This window comes from Nothoprocta perdicaria, unplaced genomic scaffold, assembly GCF_003342845.1.
Source record: "Nothoprocta perdicaria isolate Ctin4 unplaced genomic scaffold, notPer1 scaffold_7, whole genome shotgun sequence".
NCBI lineage: Eukaryota > Metazoa > Chordata > Aves > Tinamiformes > Tinamidae > Nothoprocta > Nothoprocta perdicaria.
In genome coordinates, this window is record NW_020455976.1 from 9764258 (window position 1) to 9790423 (window position 26166).

Genomic DNA, 26166 nt, shown 5'->3' on the forward strand with positions numbered 1-26166 from the left:
CTGCAGTTGTTTTKGGGAGCTCCTCAGCTCCCCCTATTCATTACCAACTTTTCTTTCAGCATTTTTGCACATCTTTTCTGTAACCTTAGTGATTGCAGCAGACTTAAGTATGGAAAAAGCAAGCTAAGTGTTCCAAGAAAAAAAAAAAAGTTAAATCATGTTAAAATACTACTGGGTTATTTCAAATATCTACTTTAGATGAAGTGTGTGGTGATTTTGCTTTTTGTGGACTGTCCTATGTGACTCACAAATCAAAGCACATATCAAGCTAGTCTCATTTCATTAGCTTTATTTGGCTCTGGAAAAGGATGGATCATCTTTCTAAATCACTTTTAATCTGCTTATTTTGGCAACCTCTTTTCAAGAAGGAAATTCAAAGCCTAATATGAGTATGTGAGATAAAATAGGCTTAAAATTAACATTTTTCAGCCTCTGTTTCAATACAGATTTGCAAAAATAGGACATGATGGACATTGTACTACATAACTGGCTGTTTTGGTCTTGTTTTCTTAAGTTCTAATGGATCATTTCCCATTTGGAGACTAGAGGATCAGGTAGATATTTTTTGGATGAGAGCCACCTATCTTTCTATTAGATTTGGCTTTTGCTAGTGTTTAGAACTTTTCTTTAGGTTTATACCCAAAATAAGCAAGCATAAACCAATAGAAGAATAAAAAGGGGTGGGAAGAAAGTAATGGAAAAGTCGGGGTCTATAAAAACTCTTAAATTAGTTCAATGATAATGTTTCAAATAAAAGAATTTGTTCCAAATCATTCCCTCTTTCCTCGCCCTGACTATGTATTAATTCAGAGATTTAAAAATTGAAATCACGTTTTAAACTGTCTGTTTTATTTGTTATTGCAAATTATAAAAAGCACATGGTAATATGAAGTGGATCTGTATCCCTTTTATAATGACACCGTTCAATTATTAAGCAGCATTATTTTTAAGTAAGCCTTAGCAGTTACGATGTTTGCCTAAAACTTTTCTTTTTCTCTTTTTTCCTTTTCCTCTGTAGGAAAATAGTTTCGGAATATGAGAAGACGATTGCTCAGATGATAGGTAGGTGTTTCTGCTGTGAAAGATGCTATTCTGCACTCCAGGTTTTCTGAAGGGGACATGGAAACGATTCAAGTGTGTGAGCTTCATTTTGATGGTGGTTCACTCTTGCTGGGAATTGGGAATACATCTTGGGGACATGGTGTGTGCTGCTGGGTTACCATGAAAAGCTGCCCTTGCCCTGACAGAGGGGAGACCCTGGGGTGGGCAAGGTAATACAGGAAAATTAAATCTCTTTCTTTTGCAGCAAAGAAAAAAAAAACCTGCCCCATATRGGCAGCTCAAATGCTCTGCTCCAAAGTCGTAGGTGTATCAGAGAGAAATTTAAATGACCTAAAAACCTGTTAGTCAWCTGCTTCCGACTATGCTTTTCTTGAGGATACCAAACATAGCTCCCTGTATCAACAGGGATTATCTGTGCTAAGTACGTTGGYCCGGCCAAAACCTAGATTAACTCCAATCCTAGCTGAGTGATTGCGGGCGGCCGATCCACATCCCCAGTTATTTACTGACTTTAAGATCTAAATTACAGATTTTTTTTGCCTCAAGGTAATTAAAAAAAAAATCCCTTTGTTAACAGAATTCCTCACGAATGAAACAGGAGACTTGCAGTGTTTTCCAAAAGCAAAGGTTGCAGCACTCTTGGGCTTTCTTGGTGTTGAAGGCCTGGCCCTGGGATGCTATTTTAAAGCCTCCTGAGAAGYAGCTCCTTCAGAAGCTCCTTCCCTTCGTCTTGCTACAGGGAGCCCCCATTGCCTTGTGCTTTGCCCCCATTGCCAAACTGCTTGAGCTGCTGTGACCACGGGGGGACCAGGGGCTGACCAGATCCTTATGGCCAAATGAGGGAGGAGCGCAGGGAAAGAACCACTAACATCATTGGGACCATCCAGACAAGCAGCACAGAAGAACAGTGAAATGGTGTTAAAGGCCGCTAGGAATAAACTGCTTTCTAGTAAATTCTGGGATGCAAGAGGCAGGAATAGCTAATAATGTCCTCTGCTCACATACAGGCAATATTGCATGACCCAGAAAGTTTTCATTATTTTTAAAGATTTTTTTTTCCTTTTAGCACTTGTGTTTGCAAACACAAACACATCTTAGAACAACTTAGAACAACTTACTTATCTTTGCAAGAGAGCAAGGGGAAGTTATTCAGCACTCCAGGGCTTTTGCTGCCCTTCCATATTTCCCTGAAAGATGTCCCAGCCTCCTTTCAYGTAAAGGAAAAAAGAACTCAGAAATAGGCATTTACCTTTTGGCTTTATTTGCTACAGTGCTGTGTCTCTGTTAACATTTTCTGTGTAAAACTGAGCTAGTCTGGCTACTTTCGGACATGATCTGATGAGTCTCTTCATGCAGGTGTTAAAACAGGAGTGATCATAGTGTGCAAATAACTCATTTTTGCCCTTTGCACAGCATGTTCCCTGGTACAGCTTTGTGCACTATCATGGAAGTTATTAAATGTGGCAAAAGCCCAAGCTGTCCAAGTAATTCTCTTGCACTAGAGAATTGTTTCCTGTTTGACAAGTTGTTTTTTGTTTTTGTTTTGTCATCAGGTGATTATTTCAGTAATTCAGAGTTTCATTTCAGAGTTTTCAGTATGTAGAAAAACAGAGTCCCATATCTGCCCTGCATTTAGCTTTCCAGGGACAAATTAGGGAGTTTTTCAGCTTCATTTAGCCATTCRTATGGACAAGTACAGTTTTCTCCCAAACATAGATAGATATTTATAGAGAGAAGTTCATTTTCCATTAGAAATTCTCTTATTGAGAAACACCTTTAAAAATACACATGGTGGCCACGTAATGCAACAAGAAGGTATGGAATAGGGGTCCTAAGGCACAGTACCATCATGCATACATAGTTCTTAAGTATAGTATCTATAGGTAGTGCAATTTGTATCTGTTTTGAAAGCAATTGGAACAACAACACTCCCACAGAATGTGTTTGTGTGTTAAAGAAGCCCAAAAATTCTCCTGCACCGTAATATGCTAAATCCAGGTCCCGATGTCTAATTTTTCTAATTTCTCCTGTCCTCTCTTGTAAATTGCCATCCTTTTTGTTTAAAAGATTCACTCGCCCAAACGCTGCACCTTAGGGAACAATGACCGGCTAGGTGCTATTTGCATATAGCGTTTCTGGAATTTTCATCACAAAAATGTCTCGCTGCTAAAATAAAATAGGCAGCTCAGCAAAAGAATTGCCTGTACTGTTCCTATTTATGGTTTAACCCCTCTGGGCTATTTATAAAGCCCCTGTARAAAGGCTGGTACAACTGAACCTACTTCAAGAATTCTTTTAAGGAGTATTCGATTTGGTTGTTAGATCCTACTCAGCTTCCTATAGATTCTCTTGTGCATATAAAGTGAATACTGAAAATGTTCTGATACCATGTATGATTGTGTATGTGTTTGCGTATCAAAGCATTGAAAAGATGCATTGCAAGCAGCAATTTTCATTGRTTTCAAGGGCTGTGGCAGGTATTTGCTGTCACATACCTCTAGCATTGAGTACTACCCAACTCTGSTTGTGCAGTTAATTCCACACAGTGCTCTGTACAGTCTGAGCTTGCAAGCTGTCCGTGTGTCGATTCCTATTAGTGCCTCTTTGCATATGTTTTTMCTGATGGTTTCGTTTCTTTTGCCTCTCTTCTTGCATCTGCTTCAGCCCCTGTCCCTCCTGGGGCATAATGATGACCTTGCTGCCCAGTCTGCAGGCTGGCCTGCTCTGCTCGTGCTGTTCCTGGGTTTTGCAGCTCGCAAATGAACTGCTCCTGGAGCCCACATAGCCCCTGTGCCCACCRCACCAACCACAGCTCCCTCCCCAAATCCCTGTCCTGGATTTACTTTTTATCCTCGGATTTGAAATGTCGTTTCTTTTCCCTTTTCTCCATTAAAAATGTGTCCATGTATTTGTAAGCTTAAAGGCATTATTTATTCTCATTGTGAAGAAAAACAGATTATTATGCTTTGTGCATTACAGGTTGTTGCATTACTTATTTTCTGCTTTCCTAACGATTCCCGATTTTCTATTTTGCTTCCGCTTTGTTGCTTCTTGCTATTTGCTTGCAAAAACAAACAGGCAAGCCTGGTAAGTAAAGCTTTTCACCAACTTTAACATCAGCATTTTGCATTTTTCTTTTCTTTTGCTTTTATTCTCTGTTTGCTGCATTCCCATTAAGTTATATAAGTAATAGCTGAGCCTGAAAGCAGATCTGCTAGCCCTGTGGTGATCTAATTCTGTYGATTTAAGTAAGTGTTATTCCTGAGCATACAATTACTACTTCTGGTCTGCCATGGATAGTATTTCCTGCAGACCTGGAAGCCATTTAATTAAAATCTTATAATTACATAATCTCATAAACTTCAGAAATCTGTATATCTGTCACTGCTTAAATGACATTTGAATGGCAGACATTATCACCACGGTTCTACTGAGCAGCATTTTCAGTAAAGCTAAATCATAGTTTTGGAAAATACCTCCTAGTCCTGCTCTAGCCAGACACCAGTTTGTTTTTATAGTATATAACAACTTTGCTCCTAAATATCTTTCAACTGCTTATCTGAAACTGTCAGAGATGCCCCTTTTCTAACACACACCGGAAACTTTCCCTTGCTTCTCCAGTAAAAATTCTTCTTTTCCTCCGGAATCTGTATAGCACCGGAGCTCAATCCATGGTCCTTGGACATACATATGTATATATGTGTGTATATATATATATATATGCATGTGTAGTGTATATATATATATATATGTATATATACGTAGCAGTGTAAGGAAGGGGGAAAAGGGAGCATCTGACACCACTTGCCTGTAATTCCTTGCTGAAGTGGGGCTGAGGATGAGCTGCACCAAGCACTGATCCAGGTGTCTGAAGAGAGGAAAGAGTATCATGGTGCTCCAAGAAGAATAAACTTTATAGCAGTGAGGGAGCAAGTYGAGAATTAAAACCTTTTCCAAGAAYTACAACCTTTTCAGGTTGCCCCAGAAACAAAGAGGAAGCAGCTGCTAAAATACTACGGGCAATAATCTCTGGAGAAAAGCAAATATGAATTTAGTTGAGTTTTAACCTTTAAATGTATTGCTTGATCATGCAAGTTGATCATACCTCCTTCATGGAGTTTTGCCAGTGAATGGGATCCTGTCAGTTAAGTGCTTTGGAGTTAAGGTCCTGTGTAGTTCTTCATCTCTAGCATGTTAAAATGAGTCTTCTGCTGGAAGGTAAAGTGATGTTTTATCAGATTTGGAAAAATATGTTGTGTTTTCTGCAAACTTTAGAAAGTCTCTCTAATGTAAAATTTCATTTCTGGTGGTTTCCTACAGTACTCTTGCAAAAAAAAAAAAAAAAAAAAAAAAAAACTCCACAAATTTTAACACAATTTTTTGCTGCTTTTTCTTTTTTTTTTTTTCACTGTTTTTCAACTCAATTTGAACTGATTTAAATTTAAATGTCTGTACAGGATTAGACAAGAGGCCCGGAGATTACAATTACATATCAGAAACAGCAAATAAATTATTTCCCATGCTACTAATATGAAGAAATGTCATTTCCTTCAGCTAATGCCTCCTCAGGCAAACAGGGAGAATCCAACATCTGCTTCTTTCATAGAAACAGCTGAGTTCGAAGTGAAATAAATCATCTCTATGAAGATGTTTTCACATTTTTTCCCAACATCAAARTAATCAAATACCACTAAAACTAGTGGCATTTCTCCCAGATAGGACTGTCTTTCTGTAATACTTCTCTGGATCTTCTGCAATCGTACTCGTATACAACATATAGCACAGCGTAGTGGAAGCTATAGATGAAAATGTAGTTGTTCTTACAGCTACCATCCTTCTGAAAATTGCCTCTCTCCCCTTTTTCTCCTAACAGAGGATGAGCAGAGGGAGAAGTCCGTGTCCCATCACACTGTTCAACAGCTGATTGTGGAGAAGGAACAAGCTTTAGCAGATCTGAACTCAGTGGAGAAATCCCTGGCAGATCTTTTCAGGAGATACGAAAAAATGAAAGAAGTGCTGGAGGGGTTTCGGAAGGTGAGTCACGTTAATGTCCCCCTCCTTAAAAAGCCAAGCACGACAGGCTTATGTGGCAGCACAAGGCGTATTTTTAGCCACAAGTCTGATTTATTACACTAGACGTGATGTGGCAGGGAGGGAGGAGAGCATTAGCACGTATTTGTGCTTATTTTGGGAATAGATCTAAAAAGCTTGAGATTTTGTGCAAGAGTAACTTGCTCCTGTGTGGGACACTGCAGTTCCAGTAAATGCCACGTAACTTCAGCAGGTATCAGGGCTGGCTTGCAGACTGAGAGTCTAAGTGCAAAATGTAATGTAATCCTTAGGCAAATTCTATCCAAACGGATATCAAATGCAAAAGGAAGCATTGTGGAGCTTTTTGCATTGTGCAATATTGTTTCACATAGCCTCTGTGTGTACRTGTCTGGGTAAGACTGCCTCCTTTAAAACACTTGAGCGCGACTCCCACAGGTGGGTGCTTGTCACACACTTCAGGCTTCTGGATTAAATTTAATGCAATCTTTCCATTTAAGAATGAAGAAGTGTTAAAGAAATGTGCACAGGAGTATTTATCACGAGTAAAGAAAGAAGAACAGAGGTACCAAGCTCTCAAAATTCACGCTGAAGAAAAACTGGACAGGTAATTGCCTTGCACCCCAGTGCCTTGCTGAAGCCCCTGTGCTGTATTAAAGCCCTTAGGCCAGCCAGTAGAACAGACTGCAAGTGCTTTATGGCTGTTTCCTTGCAGAATTAATCCACCACTTTTAATACCAGCTATCTAAGCTAGATCAGCCAACTGCATGCTCAGGTAGTGAGGAATAGCTGCACAAAAGAAGTGCCAGCTCTGCCTGGATTGTCATTTCTTAAGCCACCCTAAGGAGTGAACATCTGATAGTGGCTTAAGATAGGCAGTTCTGGTTGCCCYTCTTTATTAATGCTTCCGTGTAGTGCCCTAGCAAGCACGCTGGGATTAACATTTAGGACTCGTGTTACTGTCCCCTTGGCCTAGGAGACATCTCCATAACGTCACTGAGATGGGTCAGGGTCTAAAATGAAGCACCGCTTGGGTTCAAGCCCCAGCTGTGGGTCTAGTCTGTAAAACTTGGAAGACAAGTTTAGAAACTCCAATAACAAGGAKTATTTAGCTAGAATTACAACTCCAGCACAAATGTCTCAGAAGCAGGGGGCAATGGTGCAGACCTTGAGATTTTGCAGCATCCACCGTGAAAAGGCTAGAGAAGGCTCTCCTGTAGAGAACCTGACAGGAGATAAATCTGTTTTTTTGCGGGGTTGGTTTTGTTTTTCTAGAGCCAACGCCGAAATTGCACAGGTGAGAGGCAAGGCTCAGCAGGAGCAGGCTGCCTACCAGGCCAGCCTTCGCAAGGAGCAGCTCAAGGTGGATGCATTGGAAAGGACACTGGAACAAAAGGTAAAGGACGTCCCTCCGTTCCCTGGGAGGGCACAGGCAGGGAGCTGGGAGCTACCACTGCTCCTGTTATGTTTCACATTAGAGGATGTAGTTTGGCTGCTGGCACAGCCAGCAATTTACAGCAGTTTAGCCCTCATTGAAGTCCCTTTTTTCTCACAATTCCACAATCCATCTGGTTTCTAATGCTCCCAAAGATCAGCACATGGCACATTTGAATTCCTGTACMCCTGGATACCAAATGGGTACCCAGCATTCATTTCCTTCAGTTTTTAGCTTTAAGTTCATTCCTATTCAAGGAATTCCGATTCCTTTCTTTCAGCTTTCACTTTTAGCTGTAATTCCAGTGTTAGTTTAAATGCAACCGCTTTCATTATAGACAAAATGATCAACCCTGGGTCTATACAACTTAGGACCACAGTGGTTGTAGAAAATTCCCACATATATTTCGTCCTGTAGCTTAGCAAAGCAACTGCACCACTATGGTGCAGCTGGTTCTCCCTTTGAGCCCTTAGGAAACAGAATGAAAATAATGCTGTAAAAGAGCAGTGCAGAASCGTATTTACACTATGTAGAAGTATAATGTGCTAAGAACTGCTATGCAGCAGTAGGAGGGACTGTCTGTGGCACTCAGCATATTTTTTGAATACCTTATGCAAAATACAGCTATGTATGCAGATATATATATATAGATAGATTTGAGATTTTTTTGTCACTTCTAACTTCCTTTTGTTCTCAATATTGGTAAAAACTATTCTCCCACATTTCTCTCAAAGGCTGGATTTGCTTTTAAAACACTCATCTTAATGTAAAAATATTTTGCCATAATGTTTAATATTTCCTTTCRTTTTCCAGAACAAAGAGATTGAAGAATTAACAAAGATTTGTGATGAACTGATTGCCAAAATGGGGAAAAGCTAACTTTTAACCAAATTTCTGGACTTCGATATTGAGTGCAATATGACCATTGGCACACTGATGTCCATACATTTATGTGGACAGGTTATATTTTCACTTTTTCGTATGCACTACTGTATTTTCTTTCTAAATAAAGTTGATTTAATTGTATGCAGTACTAAGATGACTATCAAAATTTCTTGCTATTGTTTGCATTTTCAYAGTATAATTCATAGCAAGTTGATCTCAAAATTCCTGTATCAGGGAGATTGTCAAGTTCTCTAATAAATTACRAATTGCTGATCCTAGCCTTCCCTTTGTACATGAGTTCCCATGTTGGATGTCTTTTGGATTTAATATAAACATGTATTACTTGCATGGGGACTCTTGCCTTAAGGAGTGTAAACTTTATCTGCATTTGCCGATTTGTAAAATAAAACTAAAAATGAAAAAAGTAAAATGCATGTCATTTAAATGAAATTCTCTATTGTAAATAAAATTTTTCGTTGAAACTTGGAGATGAGTATGACTTTATTTTGCTCACTTCACTTGACTACTTGTGTGCGACACCACATATAGCACCTCTGATTAAGGAGCTCCTTCACTTTATTTCCCTGAGTAGTGTCTCTGCATGTTGATGATACTGGGGCAGTCTGCCAGGAATTGCTGATAAGAATGTATGTATAAGAACTTATATGCATTTACATGTATAAGTATGTATGTATATGTGTGCTAGATTTGAACCATTCAGCTGTCAAGCGTAGGCTTAATCCTACAAAATGTTTAATACTCTGACCCTGATCCAGCAAATCGCTTGGGCAAATGCCACGAACCTCTGCGCGAGCTGCAAAATGACATTAGATGATGGGGTGGTGGGTTTTTTAAGCCTATTCACCACTGATATGTCCACACATTTTCCTCTCCTGCTACAGGAAGAATTTACCTGCAGAGTTTGTGGGGATGAGGTGCATGTGGTTAGAAGTCCAAACAGAATAAGCTAGATAAGTAGCATTTTCGCACACCTCTTTATCCTATAAGTCATCCTCTGCAGAGGATTAGGTTTGCAAGATAAGAGTTAAGGCTTTAATAGCAAACAAACTGCTTTCATTGCCTAATGGTGCATCTCTTGTATCTCCATGATGAGGACGGTCTTCAGCCTCGTTCTTGTCAGCTGCCTTTTTGTAATCAAAAGTAAGTCAACTCTCTTTTCTTTCCATTATTTCTTCTTTTTTATTTTTTTTTTCCTCCATGGTTTCCTACTTTATGCGTGGGCTGCAGCTCTTTGCTGCGTTTGGGCTTTTCTCCTGTGTTTGTTTTCAGTTTATGTACGGGGTTAGCAGTGCAGAATTTTACGTCCACTCTATAATGTAAAATATAAATATTTATTCTAGCAATTCTAACTGCATCTCTAAGGAAAATGGTTGTGTCTTTTACTTTGCAACTTCTAAGTACGATACTTTAAATCTGTTTCAAAATCATACTTACTATTAAAATAGCTTGTAATTTGAACTGAGTGTGAACTCTGGTGGGGGAAAGAAAAGGATCAGATTTGAATGAAATGTTTATAGAAAAGCAAAACTCTTAAGATATGCTGTAATTGCCTTATGACTGACTTGAGACTTCAAGAGAAAAGTAAACACAAATAACAGTAAGATTTTAAGCATTTGCASTCTACTTGTTATTGGTATTTTGCACCAAAGACAATACTGAGGGGAAAATATGATAATAGTCCCATTTCTTCTAATGGGCACTGCTCTGAAAACGTTAAAAGAGCTGTGGATGCCAATACAGAATACCGATGCTTGTAGATTATTTTAAATGCAATTATGTTTTGCAGATTTTGCATGTTCTTCAACAAAATTAGGTGCACAGCTGTTATTTTTAAGTATTTTTTAAAGCTTTACCATGGTAAAATGTCTTCTTTCTTGGTGGCAGGTGAAGCACTGCAGTGTTACACTTGTGTAGGCTCTAGTGATGAAGACTGTAACAGACAAGGAACCCAGCAGTGCCCAGGGCACTCGGATGCATGTGCAGTGATAAGAGGACAAGCAAGTGAGTAGCCACAAACACTTCGGACTCATTAAATCATAGAAATAAATAACCAATATTGGAATATGGGGGTGGTCAGAGAACAAGGGAGAAAAAAAAAAACAACAAATGCTTCTGTCAAAACAAATCCTTGCAATAAAACTCAATTCCTAATTTAAATGGGTTAGCAACAATCTGAGCTAGATTTTTTTAAATGACCATGATGAGGAGCCACATCGAGGCTACATGCAAGCTATAAAAGAGAATCTTACATATTGGCCACTTCTTACGTAAATTAATCATTTTTAAATTAAATAACTTACCTTGAAATTAAGAAAGAGGAGAACCTAATGAGATATCGTGCTAGAGTAGGTTCCAAAATATTTAAGGTACTTCAGTTGTATCAAAGATGATTTGCAACTATTGAAATTTAATTTGGAGCCTGGAAACGGGTTATAACCTGCTGTGATTGTATCCATTGGCTTGCAAGAATTGCCAAACTGTTCTGGACTACTGGGAAGTCAGATTCATGTTATAAGGAGGCAGATAAAAGTGAAGTTGAGCATCCTGCTATGTTTGGGTTGCATGTGACTCTGTTTCAGGTGGCATTATGAAGTCCTGTTCGTTCAGGTCGTTTTGTGAGCGGGCMAAGAGAGATGGATCCAGAGCTCCTGGAGTGAGTGTCCACTGCTGCTACTCAAACAACTGCAATGCGAGAAGCCTGGGCTCCAGAATCACCCCTTCCACAAGCTACTTACTGCTTCTCATCTTTACACTGCTTTGGCACCCCTTGTTTAAGTTGACATGAAAAAAAATAGTACCATAAAGCAACAAGTCTGCCTTTATAAAAAGATTTAATGTATTTTCTAACCATTTCACACTGTGCACCATATTTTTTCTTTAGAAAAAAAAAAAAAGCAGTAGGCAGACTGGACAGATGTTACGATAAAAATGGTTGCATCTGCTAAAGAGATATGTCTTGACCTATATTTAAGCATATATGCTCTACCTATTTGTCCTAAGGGGTTTATTGTAACATTTATGTTTATGTAACATTTTTCTATGGCTTGCATAATGTATATAAAGAAAAGGAGAATTTTTTAGCTGTAAGTAGCAGCCTTGTAGTATGGTAAAGGGCCATTATCTTTCAAATTCTGCTTAGTGCTGGCTTATGTTTAAAAGAAAGCTAAAATTTTCAGATCCAAAGTGATTGAAAGCTCTAGCAAGCCACGATACAGTTAATCTTTCAAAAAGCAACTGCAAACGGGACAAAGAAAATTTGCAATAAGTTCAGTTTATAGTTATTAACATAAATTACTAAAGAAATGGTCAGTTAAAAGAACAATACATGAAAATGTTATGTTTTATTTCCTGAAATTTCTTTATTGACKGGAAGGAAAAAAAGGAAGCTTGGAAGATGTTTTGAGTTAGTAAACTTGCTTTCAGAATACAACAWCTTCTATCTCTACAGCTAGTTTTGAGAAGATGAGTTACCCGGATGTCGTGATCAAATTATATCTTGAAAAATAACATTTTTAATCCAAATTCCTCTTGCAGTTTCAACTATGTAGATCATTCTTCACTGTCTAAACCTATTTTTGGGGGAGTAAGCACATATAGTCTCACTCCTCTCACAGTGGTGTCAGTAAGTGGAGGAGCTGATCTGTGATGATTTATATATCTGTTAAGYTTTGCAAAATAATGACATTGCTTGAGGATCTTTCATGATGTAAAGAACTATATGAACATAAACAGCAATCACATTCTTTGCAGTCTTATCACTCAAGAATGGGCCAGGTTACAGAAGACGCTGCACATCACTAGCTAGTGGGCAATACTTTGGCATGGTTTCGTTCAGCTAGGCAAGACATAACACAGTGTGACAGCAGTAAACAGGTTATTGGGTCTGTGATGCTGCAAAGCATGGCTAGAAAGGTAGAGGTAGATGTTACTTCTGTTGAGGTACAGCTCTGCCAATATTCAGGTTTTTAACATCCAGCAGTGGTGATCTGGTCTAGTCTTCAGTACACGCAACACACAGAACTGGCATAAAGTCCCAGAGGTTCAAGTGAAGTAGAGCTGGTCACACAGTGCAAAGTTTTAATTTCAGTTTCTCGCTCGGGAAAAGTCTTCAAGTTCATGGAACTCACAAAATATATAGCAAATTAGTTTTTCAGTAGCTTTCCATTGTGGCTTTTTCATTCTTCCTTTGAAAAGTCCAGAGTCCAGGCAGTGTGTCTTAGGATTCTGCAGACATTTACAAAAATTTTCAAGAAATTTGCCACCTCTAGGAGCTGCTTTAAGTGAAATCACCGAAACTTGCAAGCCTAGTATATCCCTTACCTGCCTTTTAGTTATTGCCTGTCACACTGGCCAGACAGTCCCACTGCTTTCTTGTGCTGTTTCCTCAGTCTGCATCCTTTCATCATCATTTGTAGTTTGTGAATGCCTCAGACTGGGCCTGTCCTTTTGGATTTTGTTTGCATGGGCTCACGAACAGTGGGGTTCTGGTTTGTGGCTACTTGCTAGACACATCCGTAAAGCTGCTAAGTGAGACTGACAATGCAGAGAGAKCTTCGCTGAGAGTATAAATTTAGATTTAGTTATCTCATCTATGTTAAAAAAAAGATCATCTGATAAATATTTTTCATTTTCAGTGTAAATCAGTTCCTCCGAGCTACACTAAACATGTATTGATTGAATCTTTTTTCTTATCCTATTGTAATGACAAATCCATATCGKATGTAATGTCTGTATATGCTCTGTGCATTTTCTTAATGAGAAGTTAAAATACATGCAATATCTGACAATGTCCCTTGATAAACAAAATTGCATCTTTTATTTGGGATTTCCGGGTGTCTGTGGCAGCCTGATTTCCAGCAGAAGTTCAAGCTTTCTCCATAGGCTGTATTAACTTGCTAAATAAAGCARAGCATAATGATAGTTTTCTTACTGTGAAATTTCTATGATAAAATAAGGTAAGGCTATATCCCCTTGATAAGCACCACCTGTCATTCCYGACTCTAGCCAATATTCGATCCTTTAGATAGCTCAAAAACCCACCCCTTTCATTTGATTCTGCTATTCAGCTCTTACTAAGCTATATTTTTCTTCTGATTGTTCTGGCACTTGCCATTCCTCATCATGAACCTGAAATGTGCATGCGTGTATATATCTAGAAATGATGAATTTATGGACTGATAAGATATATTTCACAACGATTCTTGGCATAGACATCAACAGGGAGAYGAGCGCAGGAATGAGCGGAACAAAACAGAATATTAAGAAAGCCATTTGAAAAAATTCTTTTTTGACAATATTTTAAATTGCTAATAACATGGCTGTGCAAAGCTATTCCTTGTTATATGTTACTGTCTTTTGTTTCCTTATTTTGCGGTCTGAAAACCCAGGTAATTATTTCTGGCCCAGTGCTAGAGTTTTTAATCTTCCTTATCCTGACAGACCACTGAGATAAAGCGAGCAGGGGCTGGGCCTGGRTTGGATTCTGCTGCTACTGAAATTCCGAGAACACATTTCCAGCCTCTTGTGTCACTTGGATCGCTTSGATAAGTGCTGGGTTCTCAGAGGGAAATCAGTAACTGTGGAGACTTGTTAGCTGTAAAAGCTGAGAGAATTATTACCTAGATGCTGGCTGTACCGTTTAATTAAAGAAATACAAAGTACATATTTGTGTCACAGACCCCTTTCTTCCTAATTTTTTGGCTCAGTTCAGTAGAGGTTAAAACAAAAACCAGCCTTGTAACTTATGAGCAGCAAAACCTTGGTGTCAAGCGTTTTGTTGTGAAGACATTTGCAAAATTTTGTGAAGTTTCTGGATCTTACAGATGTTCAGCACATAGCAAGGAGCTGTGATCTGTGGAGTTCAGAATTATCACATTGCATACACGTAGGCTTCCCCTTATTGTATTAGAACATTAGTTTATGAGGCATTTGGCAACTTTATGGAATGCTTAGAATATTTATTCCTAACAGACTGGAAAAAAAAAAATGTGTGTTAGGAGGTATGGTTCTCGGTAGAAAAACTTTGTCAATTTTTTTTGGCTTTGTCCATTTTTTTTTGGCTACAGGATGTCTTCCATCTTCCTTCTGAAGAGCTACGATGACACGGTAAGTGTCACAAGAACTCGGCACTAAGTCTTCTACATCAAGCTGGTTTGTGTTACCTCAGGGACACRCTTCTAAGCTTGATGGGAGATGGATTTTTCTGGAGTAACATTAAAGCTGAGAAATGAGAGCAGAAAGAGGTGCTGAGCATTTTGTAGCCAGCCAATACTCTGCMATTAGAATTATTATTTTAAAATTATTCTTAAAATTGCTTGTCATACCCCATACACATATTGTTTTTTCTAGCAAACACGTATTCCCCCAACTTATACCCCAATTATTTTTTTTTTGAATACCACTAGCTGCTAACTCAGAGGATGTGTAAGTATAATGTTTGAAAGGCAAAGGGGAATTTCTCACTTTAAGAAGTTCTTTTCCTCTAAAAGATTTCCTGCCCTTCCTGTCCCACAGAAATGTTTTCCCTTGTTTATTTTAAATACCGAAGGGTGGTTTTTGAACACCAACAGTGTCTTGGCTGTGAAATTAAAGCTAGTTTTCAAATGCAGTCAGTAATTCCTGCTACTTTAATTAGAGACATTTGTAATCTCATTTTAAGGATGCTGGTTTCAGTTTCTGATTTCAATGGCAAAAAGGTCACAAATATCTATAAAATTGTCCTTGTAGTTCAGCCCCACTGCTTGGATCTTTTCAACTGGTTCACAGGCTAATTTTCACCAAAATAACTATGAATTTCTAATATGTGATTTTATCCCTATGCTCTTCCTACCTTCACAGAGCTTTTGCAATGTGTTCCTGATATTTTGCATGTAGTGTCTCCCTGGGCAACTTATTCTCATCTCTTTTGGCAGCTTTTGGAGGCCTTTGATCTGCATTAATGGAAAATATCTGTGATATCCATGAATCTGAACTTCTCATGAACATGTTTTTGTGGACCAAACTATTAATAGCAGAATAATTTCTACCCTATTGCGAGTGCCAGGTTTGAAGAACGAGGTATTAGGATGCACCGTGCTGTGATACACAGAAATAAGCCTGAAAACAGGCTAGTTTCACATGAAGAAATGAGCACTTTGGCAATGTGGAGTGGCCACGGTGCCTCTCTCAGGCCCATCTCTGCAATTCATCCTCTCCAGCTGTGAAAGCTGCTGCTTGCAAGCGGGCAGGATACATTCCAGGTTGTGTTAAATACTCCATTTCAATGCATGTGACACCAGAAAGYGAAATTTGGTTGCCAGGATGAAGAGGGAGGTTTGTCAGGGTGCTTTTCATTCTGCATCATCTGCGCAGGAGATAAAGAAAGGACAGACTGTGCCCGGTTCTGCTCCCYCGCCCGGCAGGGAGGAGCTCTCACCAGAGCATCCCGGGCTCTCTGACTCATTCCTGCTCCTAGCAACTGCTAGTTTTAAATAGACTTCGGCCCAACATAGCTCTTCAGTCTAAGACACAGCTGCAGTGTCAGCCCCGGGCCATGGGRTGGACGTGGGCATGACAAAATCCGGTGCTCCTTTAGGGTACGTTGCTCCAGAAACCACAGCAGTTTCTCAATCAAGCTGCTCTCAGCAGTCGCTGGCAATTTCCTTATGGCTTCAGCTGTGATATTTTGGGAAGTGTGCAAGCCGGAGAGGCTTTCTAGYGAGACTGCTAGAGGATAATGGCAGGTAGGAAAGAAAAGAGAGCTTTATTTTCATGTTTCTTGTCAGTGTTGCAGAGAAAGTGCTTTAAAAACTCCACTTCTCAGCGCTCAAAAAGCAGGATTCCGTTTGGGAATTGAAAATAATACTCAGCACATCAGGGCACCGACTGTTATGTAACCCAACCTTGACTTTAACATGGCTTATGGAAAGCTTTACATGCTTATCCAAACTTTGGCTCGGGACCRCACTGACAACCAGAGCTATTTGGGGCAAATCCCGGTGGCTTCTCCTGCAGCTCGCTGTGGGAAAGGATGAGAATGGATTACAAGCCCCGGCCTGGGTGTCTGGAGCAATCGGAACATCCCCCTGTTTGGAGCTGATCCCTGAGGCGCGATGGACTTCCATGTCCCGCTCCGAGCACCGCAGGAATGTGACCCACGTGCAGTTTTGTTTCTAGGAATTCACAGTAAATCCCAACTCTTAAAATATTCTTTTTCTTTCCCCCTTTTTTTTTGCCAGTGTGATCTAGATTTGCCAGAATAGCAAAAGCATGATTTTTTGTAATATCTTAAGTGGGAAATGCCGGTCAGGACGGACACAAAGCTCGGCTCAGCAGAGGAAACAGGATTTGAGTAGAGGGATGAAATTAGGCCACGGTTTAGGTGTTTTGCTGCCTTTTGTCCTGGCTCAGCTACAAAGCCTATGGATGCTGGACGTCAAATATCTCCTAGCTCTGGTCCTTGTCTTAGCTCCTGTTCCTCTCAAAGCTGGAATCTTGATGTCAGCTTTCTCCTGCATTCCTGAAGGTTGTTTTTCATAATTTGGGTCTATTCTAATCCCAATTCTTCCACTTTTGCCTGAAATGAAAACTATCACCAGATCAGGAATTCTTCTATGTATTCCCTACTAAGGGTCAGTGTGCTCAATCCTAACTACTCTTTCTGTTACGAAAATGCCTTTATAGCTTTGCCACAGAATTAATAAGAAAAACTTCTTAGAGTTTAACCTCATCCATGTATGTTCACTCATAGCAGTAAGTCTGTCTTTAACTCTTCTTACCTGCTAGTGTATCCACACAGGAAGGCAGATCTAGTGCCTAAACTGGGACATATAGGACAAGTCAGATATATTTACCACTATGGCCTCTGAAGGTGGCAAGCTGGACAGGTAACACAAATGTAACTTAATTTTAGCTATTTATTTAAATAGAAAAAAAAGCATGGAAGAACTAGTATTAATATATTTTAGCTTGGGATAATGCTCCCATAACTGTGATAATGACATAAAGCAAGTTTTCTGGGGAAGGACACTTCTGTTCAGAAACAGAGATCAACAAATCTGGAATCTTCTTCTCTAACATACCCCACGAGTGTCCTAAGATACCCACCACCCTGGTCTCCTATTTGCCCACATACAGAAGATCACAGAAGATGAAGACCCAGATGGGACTCGGTGAAATAGATACTTCCATAGTGACCTGAGAAAATATTCCACGGAAATCACACTGTATTGTCCCTGGTTTGAGTAACAGGACTTTCATACATATTTATAAGCATCAATATTTTCTTTTCCTTAGATGTGGTCTCAGAGTGCTTGGATTTCCTGTGGGATCTTCATTAAATCTATTTATTTAAATCCAGAACAGTGCTGGATCTTTTCATGTCCGATGTAGAAGAGTTATATAATACAAAGGACATGAAAATCCAACACAGAAACAAAAACAAAAAATGGTATTCTCACAACTGCCTTAGTCAGAGGTCAGCCAGAGAAAGCAGATAAATATAAGTATCAAATTCCCTTTAATCCCCTGTAATACAGACTGACCCTGTATTTCCAATGGTCATTTTTACCTGATCTATAACTTGCATTGCTGGTAGTTCTGGTGACTAATGAGCAGACCTGAGGGCTTGGGTTTCTGCTTCACTTTCTTGCAGCAGAGAAATGAGAGGATGGGGAGAAGGGGCAAACGATCTCACTAATGGCAAGGAAATGGCAAGCAAAAGATTGCACAGGAGGGCTTTTATGCCAAGAAAAGTGAGTTTTCACTTAGCAGGATCACTGTGGCTTGGAGTGACCAGTAGCTCTGGTACCCATTCATCTGCTGCTCAGCAYCCATGAAGTGCTCTTTTCACCGACCAATAGCTCTTATTCTGCAGGCTAGCTGCCTAGGGAGGTAGTATTTTATATATGAAGTGACATAGTATAAATCTATTATATTGGCTTTGATGACAGTGATCTACAGAGCTCTATCCAGGCAGGAAAAGAAATTCATGTAAAAATTTGTATTCCTCTCAGTGTCTCACACCCACAATAATATGGATACAATAGATTTTTTATTCTGCAACCTGAAGAGCTTTCTGTCTAGGAGAAAGGTTTGTTTTTTTTCTTTTTTTTTTTTTTTTAACATAAAATAATAATAAGCTGTTGTAGGAACATCTACATATCCTTGAACTCTTTCAATCTACAATAGATATCTTGCTTCAAAGAAGAGGATAATGTCATACAAAGTGTACTGATGTAAATGTAAGTACTTGTACGTGTTCTGAATCCAATGATTTAGTTCAGGTAAAGCTCCAGTGTTTCATTTTATTGCAWTACCTGAATTAGTTTGAGATGAAGCTTTTTTTGCATAGCTTATTGTTAACACTAGCATCTTTTGCATGGCTTATCATTAGGAATATCTGTAAAAATTCTGGTTGGGCTGAAACACTGTTAAGCCGTTTTATGGTACTGATATCCAGGAAGRAAATGTCTATTAATTAGGTCGGCATCCTTATTCCTGAGAGTGCTCTTCAATAGAAGCAGGCTAATTCCAAGTTCCAAATTAGAATATTGGAAAATTTTAGAAAATATGGAATATTAGAAAATAATGCATTTATATTCTGTATTTTTAATATTTTCTTTTCTTGTGTTATGACAGTGTAAGAACCTTTCTGGCAAGYGGTAACCAGATAACCTTGTTTCACRGACAGGTTTATATCTGAAACCTTACCAGGCTAGCAGAAGGCCTTSCACTGCCTTCTGCTTCAGTTAGATGTCCATAGGGAGATCAATACTACCAGCTTCCACCAGCAGATGGTATCCGGGATTTACAAATGTCTTTGTAGGGGCTTATCCTCGCTGCTATTTATTTAATCAACGTAAATAGGAATCTCTAAGGACAGACTGTGAAAAATGTCTAGAAGTGAACCCTGTTTCTCAGATTAGCTATCAGATGCATCTACAGAATATATCCCAAGATTTATTGCATAAAGTGCTCAGGTTCCCCAGGTCCGACTGACTTGTAGTTTCTTGTTTTCTAGGTGGGGAATTATTTTATTGTCCTCAAAAGTAATGCTTCCTATTAAACACATAGCCAGTTGGTCATTTCTACAGTATTTTGGAAAAGCATTCATGTACTGAATACACATCTCATCTTTGCTATCATTTTTATTTAGACATTCAGCATTGCTAGGGTCTAAGACAAATGAGTTGCTGCCAAGCCTCTATTGTGCTAGGTGCAGTATAAATGTAATAAAAAAGAGTAAGTCTCGAGCACAAACCTGAGSTGAGTAATGCCTTTGAGTTATTTCCCTATAAGAGTTTAATTTCTACACAAAAAATATCTTTAGGTATTCTTTGTAGGTGTTCATATTTTGTAGGAAAATAGATTCTCCAAAATCAATGAGGGCAATGAACGACATCACACAGTGACTGATTTCTGTCTATTGGATGACCAGTTTATAAGCACTGCCATAAAAGCTCTATCTGAAGAAAGACTGTTTTGCAAACCATATGCCTTGAAGCCTGCTATTTATTGAATATTCTTCRCCAGATCTCATGGGTGCAAATACGAGACTTGCTCCACATCCATTGCCATTTCACTTAAATAGTATTAGCTCTTCTTTATAGGTCTCCTTTATTTCAAATCTTTCTTATATCAGTGCAGTAAAGTGGAATCAGGCAGAATACACTGTATAATAATAATAAAAATAATAATAATAACCATAATAATATGAATAGTTAAAAAATAAAAAATTATAAAAAGGGCATCAATGTGTATGTTGAGTCTGATGGTTTGTGCTCAAAGTATCAGCTCTCACCCATTGTAATATCCTAAATAGAATGCTTACCAAAAAGTTGTTCTATCGATGTCTCCTTCATATATTCTAATGCCAATGATTGATGAAAAAATCTTCTAATAATGGAGTCTTGGAGTCAGGCTTGTTATGGAGGCTCTGAAATTAATTCTCTTGTCTTCCAGCTTTGGGGGTGAAAAAAATAAAAAGAAGTCTCTGTAAACATGACCAGAGTGACCCAGAGCAGGGGCTGACGGGATAAGGCTCTGAACTGCACTGAGTTTTTTACACTCAGATTCATAAATATTTTATTTTTGAAAAATAGCTAAAACTTTCCCTGCAGATTTATAAACATTCTACCATTTCTGGAAAGACTGTGTTGTAACATAGCATAACGTGTCCACTAGTGAAGTGAAGCGTTTTAAAGAAAATAAACAGAAAATGACGATGAACAGAAAAATATGAAGGCAAGTTCTCTGTAAGATGTGTTGTTGCTGCCTTTCTTTTAATTGAAACAGTCTGTAGATTTGTAAGAAGGTTCAAAATATTGACAGACTATCTTCCTCAGCCTTCATTTCTAAGGTCTTCCACCTTCAACTAAAGCAAATCTTTTTTTCCTAAAAAAGGTGAGTTTTGTTAATAAGTGTAAGTGGACTCTAACATAATCCCTCTGGTTTATTCTGTTCTAATAAGTGTCATATTCTATTCATCATAAAGACTAGGTCAGGATGAATATAAGTCCTTTTTTTCTGTAAATTCTTGATTTTAAAGGTATGACAAAAAAGCTCATCAGAATTTGAAATTTGATGAAACAAAAATATTATTGATATATAAAGGTAGTGATAATGTAATGTAAAGCTTTATCAAAACCATACTGCAACATCCTTATTCACCTCACAATGATATCTGAATCATAATATATTTCTCTCTGCAGTCTCAGAGAAATATTAACCAGTCCTGCAGGTTAAACATCCTTACCTTTCCCAGGTGTCTAGGATAATTTCACCTTCAAGTTGTGTGTTAGATCTTTCAAACTTAGCTCACACTGGATACCAGGGCTTGGAGTACAATTTCTATTGTGAAGACTGAGGCCAAGGTGAAGCTAGCTGCTCTTCTCATTCTCATTTGTCGTTTAGTGGTCATTGTGTTTCTTCATTGTGTCTTATGATACACCAGAAGCATCAAACTTAGGTTACTTGCAGACAAATTATTATAATCTATTATAATATATATTATATATTTTTATATATATATAATGTATATCTAGAACTTGCAGTGGACCAACAGATCCTTTCTCTATAGTTTTTCAACCAAAAGTGATCATAAGGTCTTATCAGCTATATGAATTCTCTATTTCGTCCTAAACCAAATTTCCAAAAGTAACGTCGTGTCGAGCAAGACCCAAAATACATGGCTGTTTCTATTAGACTTCTGCACTATAAAGTAGGCTTTTCCTAGTTCTGATGCAACTCATACTGACGTCTCTTTTTCCACCGGAAAATCACTACTTTTTCCTTTACACCAGCTGTCATCAACAAACAAGTGTGGTCACTGGATTCCTCAACATATTCACTCACCTTTTGAGCAGTCTCCTCGACACGTACGTTTTCATCGGCAAAAACTGGTGTCCTTATGAGTCAGAGAGTCTTCTTCCTTCTAACTGGAGACTGTCCATTCAGAAAGTTTCTTTATCTCAAGCTAAGGCTGCATACGGAATACAGGGATTTTAGCCCGTATGACTTCTGCAATTTGGCTTGTTTCAAAATGTCTCTTCTGTCATTCCTTGTATTTCTAATGTCAAAACATACCATAATTATTTCTCTTATTCTGCAGTCTTCTTTCAGACTGACAGTGTTCTCCAGTAGACCTGAAATCCCCATGACTTATAAGAAGCCATCTTTTAGTTCTCACACTATGTTTCCTCACTCTGACTGYTTTCCTTTGCCATGCAATACTTAAATCAACTGCCATCACACTCTTCATTTCCCTACTTGTCAGTCAACTAGTATAAAAAACTGAAATGATTCATTATGTTAAAGGAAAACATGATATTATAGCCCTGGAAAACCAATACTATTCCAGTAGTCACAAAGCTACAGCTGTGAATAAAAATGCTTCATATTTAWAATTTTGACACAGAAATTTTAGGAAATCGTCTTCTGGGCTCAAGTCTCCAGGACTTTATAGTCATATGAGCTCTACTAGGGGAGAACAAGCAGTAAGTTACCACTGCCAACACTGGTGTCAATGGGGATGTGGGATGTTATGAAGGACACTGTGCTGCAGTGATTCCTAAAATGAAAGGCTCCTTATCCTTGTTCTTTCAGTGCCTTTTAGACAGCATTTTTCATTCCACAAGTCAAATAAAAACAAGATAGGAAAGAATCTGGCTCTCACTTGAGGTCTGCCAAGAGTGAAATTCTCCATCCTTTGTATGGGACAACCACACTGTGGGTTGTGGGGAATAAAGGGCTGAAATCTCTTTCCTYAAAGAGGAAAATGCGGAACAGAACAAACTGTCCAACTTGTAGGGAAGGAGATTAGTCCATTGCTCTGTATTGGATCTTTAATTGCAAGTCAGTCAAGGTGCAGTGTCCTACTATTTTCCAAGTATTTCCAGAAATTTAGTGTGTATCTCCCCTCCTCATGCCTCTCAATGCATCACTGTTTTAAGCASTGATTTATAGCTGGTCTCATTAGATCTCTTCTGATTAGATGGTAAAATGGAATAAATAATGTACACCAATATATTATTGCCATTTTTTTTCCTGTAGATTATTTCCACACAGGGGATTTGATCTACTGAAAACTACTCTCTGTTGGATYTTCCTACAGCCAAATCCAAATGCCCAGATGACTTCAGCTCATGGAGCAATTCTACCACACTTCTTAAGGTAACTAAGCAAATTTGAGTGGAAAGAAATGAATTCTCTGAATTCTTTTTGAAATACAAATTGTAATTTGTAATATGGTTTCCAGCATCATCAGGAATTAACCCTGATTAACCCTTAAATGAGAAACCATTCCGAAGCGCATATTTTAAATTCATCTTTGAAGTGTTTGTGGGGGATCAGAGAAAGCTGTTYTCTTTATTATTGTAATTCTAATATGTAAGGGTATAGTTCATTTCTTATAACATCAAGAGGAAGGTATTGAACAGCAAATTACTTAAGGTTCCCAGTTATATCACATAATGACCTGAATCCTATTTTCCTGACAGCTCCTAAAAGGTGTAGGAGAGAGTAATGATCTGTAGCAAGGTTATACAAACAATTTTCTAATGTACCCAGATAGATGTAAATTGGTCCCCAATAGAGCTTTAAGTACGTGACCTTAAGGAGTTTGTGATCACTATACAAGGATAAGCTACATTATATTTTAACACTTCATCATTGTGCAGCTTTSTATTCTATAGTCAGGTAGTATTCAGAATGGACCACAAGGTAAGATACTTTAATTGACCATAAACAATTATGTAAATGTACAGTGTTGCTTGTAGAAATTAATCACCCATTAGCACTCCAGGGAAAAAAATAAAACAGTGGATGTCAGATGAACTTTTGCTGCTGAGAGCTACACTGGAATTCTGTTTAATTTCAGAATCTGTTTCCATAAAATATACTTGATGTGTTTAGATTTGTCCCAGTTACTTGACATGCCCAAGGGAAGAGTCATTTTGAAGAGTAGGCAAGTAATATTTAAAATAATCATACAGTAATATTTATAATAATTATACAACCATCAAGAGATCTCACAGCAGTTTATGGATGAAAGTAAAAACTGCTTTAATTCACATTCGTGAATAAAGAAACAGTACATATATAAAGTTGGATGGTATCTCCTGCCATCGGACTGCACCTCATGTGACAGAATATTTGCACTCAGTTTGCAGGATAGGAAAAGCAAAGACTTTATCCATATGTGGTGCAATCTGCAGGGATTCAACGAAGAGAAAGCACTATCTATCCCGCCCGTGTCCTCTAAGAGAATGTGAATTTAAATTCTGAATTCTGACTTGGGCACCTTTAACCCATTAACCACATCATCCTACCTTGTTCCTCGAGCCAGGCCATGGCACATCCCAGCCACACGCCTGTCCCAACATCAGCAGCTGCAGTTGTGATATGGAACAGTCACTGCATTTTGAGGCAGAGAAACTCGAATATATCATGAACAGCCCAGAGTAATGCAAAAAGTGCTGAGCACCTTTTCTCTGACCTCTTGCCCTTTACTTGCTTGCCTGTTTCTTTAAAACGGATTAATTTATTCTTTTTATTTTTTTTTCTATTGCTATCCCCATGAGGCATTCTTTCCTATGAGTCATGCACACCATAAAGAAATTACTGTTTGGCTCCAAGTTACGCTCCCATGCCTGGAATCCACATTTTTTTCAGTGAGAGATAGGAAATGAGCTGAATTTATGGGTGATTCATTATTTATTATTTTGACCCGAAATATGTTTTTACCACTAACTTTGAAAGAAAAAAAAATCATACAGCAAAATCTCCAAAACTTAAAACCAAAGCTATACATGACTTAGGGCACTAAACATGTTCTTTAATACTTTCATTATTCCACATACAGTAATAAAATCTTTTATCTTTTACTGTTGACCTTCCAACTTATCAGGATTATTAATGTGATTCATTTAATTTACAGACTGTGAGTTATTTAAAACACTCTTCAAGAATATATTTCCTCATATGGCTCAGAAGCATGAACCTGTTTTTGCATTTATAGTTTCTTCAGCTAGGACATACTATAGGATATACTCTGCTGACATAAAGTATTTTAAAATGTCTGTATTTATCTTGAATATAAAATAAGAAATGCACATATAGGGCATATCCAGGCACTAATGCCCATCTGAGATCAGAATCCCAAATTCTGARTTAAGCAGAATTCTGGATGTCAAAAGACCAAATTAGACCAGACAAAATCAGACGCAATAGTCAGAGGCAGAGCCACAGTGACTTTAATCATGAGACTGTTGAAAGGAATTGTGGAAAACATGTGGAAATTGTGCAGGGACCCATCTCTTAAACATGCACCAGGGCAGAAGAAGACTATTTTATTTCCATTTTGCCAGCCCTGCCCCCAGCCTGCCCACCTTTCCTCTCACTTGCCATAGGCGTTTCCCACAAGTGAAGCATCTTTTGCCCATTAAGCCCATTGTGGCACCGTCCTTTCTAGCCACCAAAGTTCCCCTAGAAACAAGGAAAGTGAAACCCAGCTCCTGCTTTCACATGGTGTGATGGGTGTGCTCCTTCCCCACCTGGCTTTTCACACGTAGCCCCATTCAGGTGTTAACCACCAGTGACATTATCTGATCCTGCTAGCTGCCTTCCTAATTTCTTCTCCTACTCAGACATTAGCCATCAACAACAGTCCTGATGGCTGCATGCTGACGGGAAGATAGRGCTAATTGAGCATATACCAGCTAAAAGTCATTTGAAATAAAAGAATGATTATTAGTCAATCATCTTTTCCTGTAAATATGGGGACAGCCCAAGAGCCCATTGTGGTCTCCTTGCTTGGTAATGAGCTGCRTAGCAGGATCTCCCCTTGGACAGGGAGACCTCTCAAKGAGACTCCTTGGGGTTAAGGGATCCTTAGCACAACAGATTTGTGGTAAGTGACCATAGAGTGCTCTCTTCCTGAACTTGTGAACTTTACTGACRTAACTGTGCACAATATCCCTTAGTCATAAACCATTGACCAGGTCTGGGGCTAGGACTGGATCCATCTGCAGCCAGATCCCCCTCAGAAGGAGTTTGGAAAGCAASGGGGTCCAATCTGAACCCTGTGACTCAATGGRAGCGTATCCTTGGTAATTCTGTGGGTATCTTGAACCTCCATGGAGCAAAGAAGTGACCCTGCCATAGAATCTCATGAAACCATTGCCCATATTAATAAAACCTATTACTAATTCTTTGACACAAATGAAGTTCATTGTGTC

The 26166-nt window shown here is 38.6% G+C and overlaps 2 protein-coding genes across 2 annotated transcripts in view; both read left to right on the forward strand.

Annotated features, from left to right (window-relative positions):
- The window catches only part of TACC2 (transforming acidic coiled-coil containing protein 2), an 84657-nt gene extending 75798 nt beyond the window's left edge, over positions 1-8859 (forward strand). Inside the window, exons 15-20 of the mRNA XM_026050705.1 lie at positions 1019-1062; positions 4141-4149; positions 5936-6096; positions 6612-6718; positions 7387-7507; positions 8360-8859. Of these exons, the coding sequence (XP_025906490.1) occupies positions 1019-1062; positions 4141-4149; positions 5936-6096; positions 6612-6718; positions 7387-7507; positions 8360-8425 (508 nt within the window). The 3' untranslated portion in view covers positions 8426-8859. The remainder of the gene's footprint in view (positions 1-1018; positions 1063-4140; positions 4150-5935; positions 6097-6611; positions 6719-7386; positions 7508-8359) is intronic.
- A 678-nt stretch (positions 8860-9537) lies between these two features.
- LOC112957023 (CD59 glycoprotein-like) lies at positions 9538-11237 on the forward strand. The gene is made up of 3 exons (XM_026050527.1): positions 9538-9592; positions 10337-10453; positions 11032-11237. The coding sequence occupies exons 1-3, from the start codon at positions 9538-9540 to the stop codon at positions 11235-11237; spliced, it is 378 nt and encodes a 125-aa protein (XP_025906312.1).
- The last annotated feature ends 14929 nt before the right edge of the window (positions 11238-26166 follow it).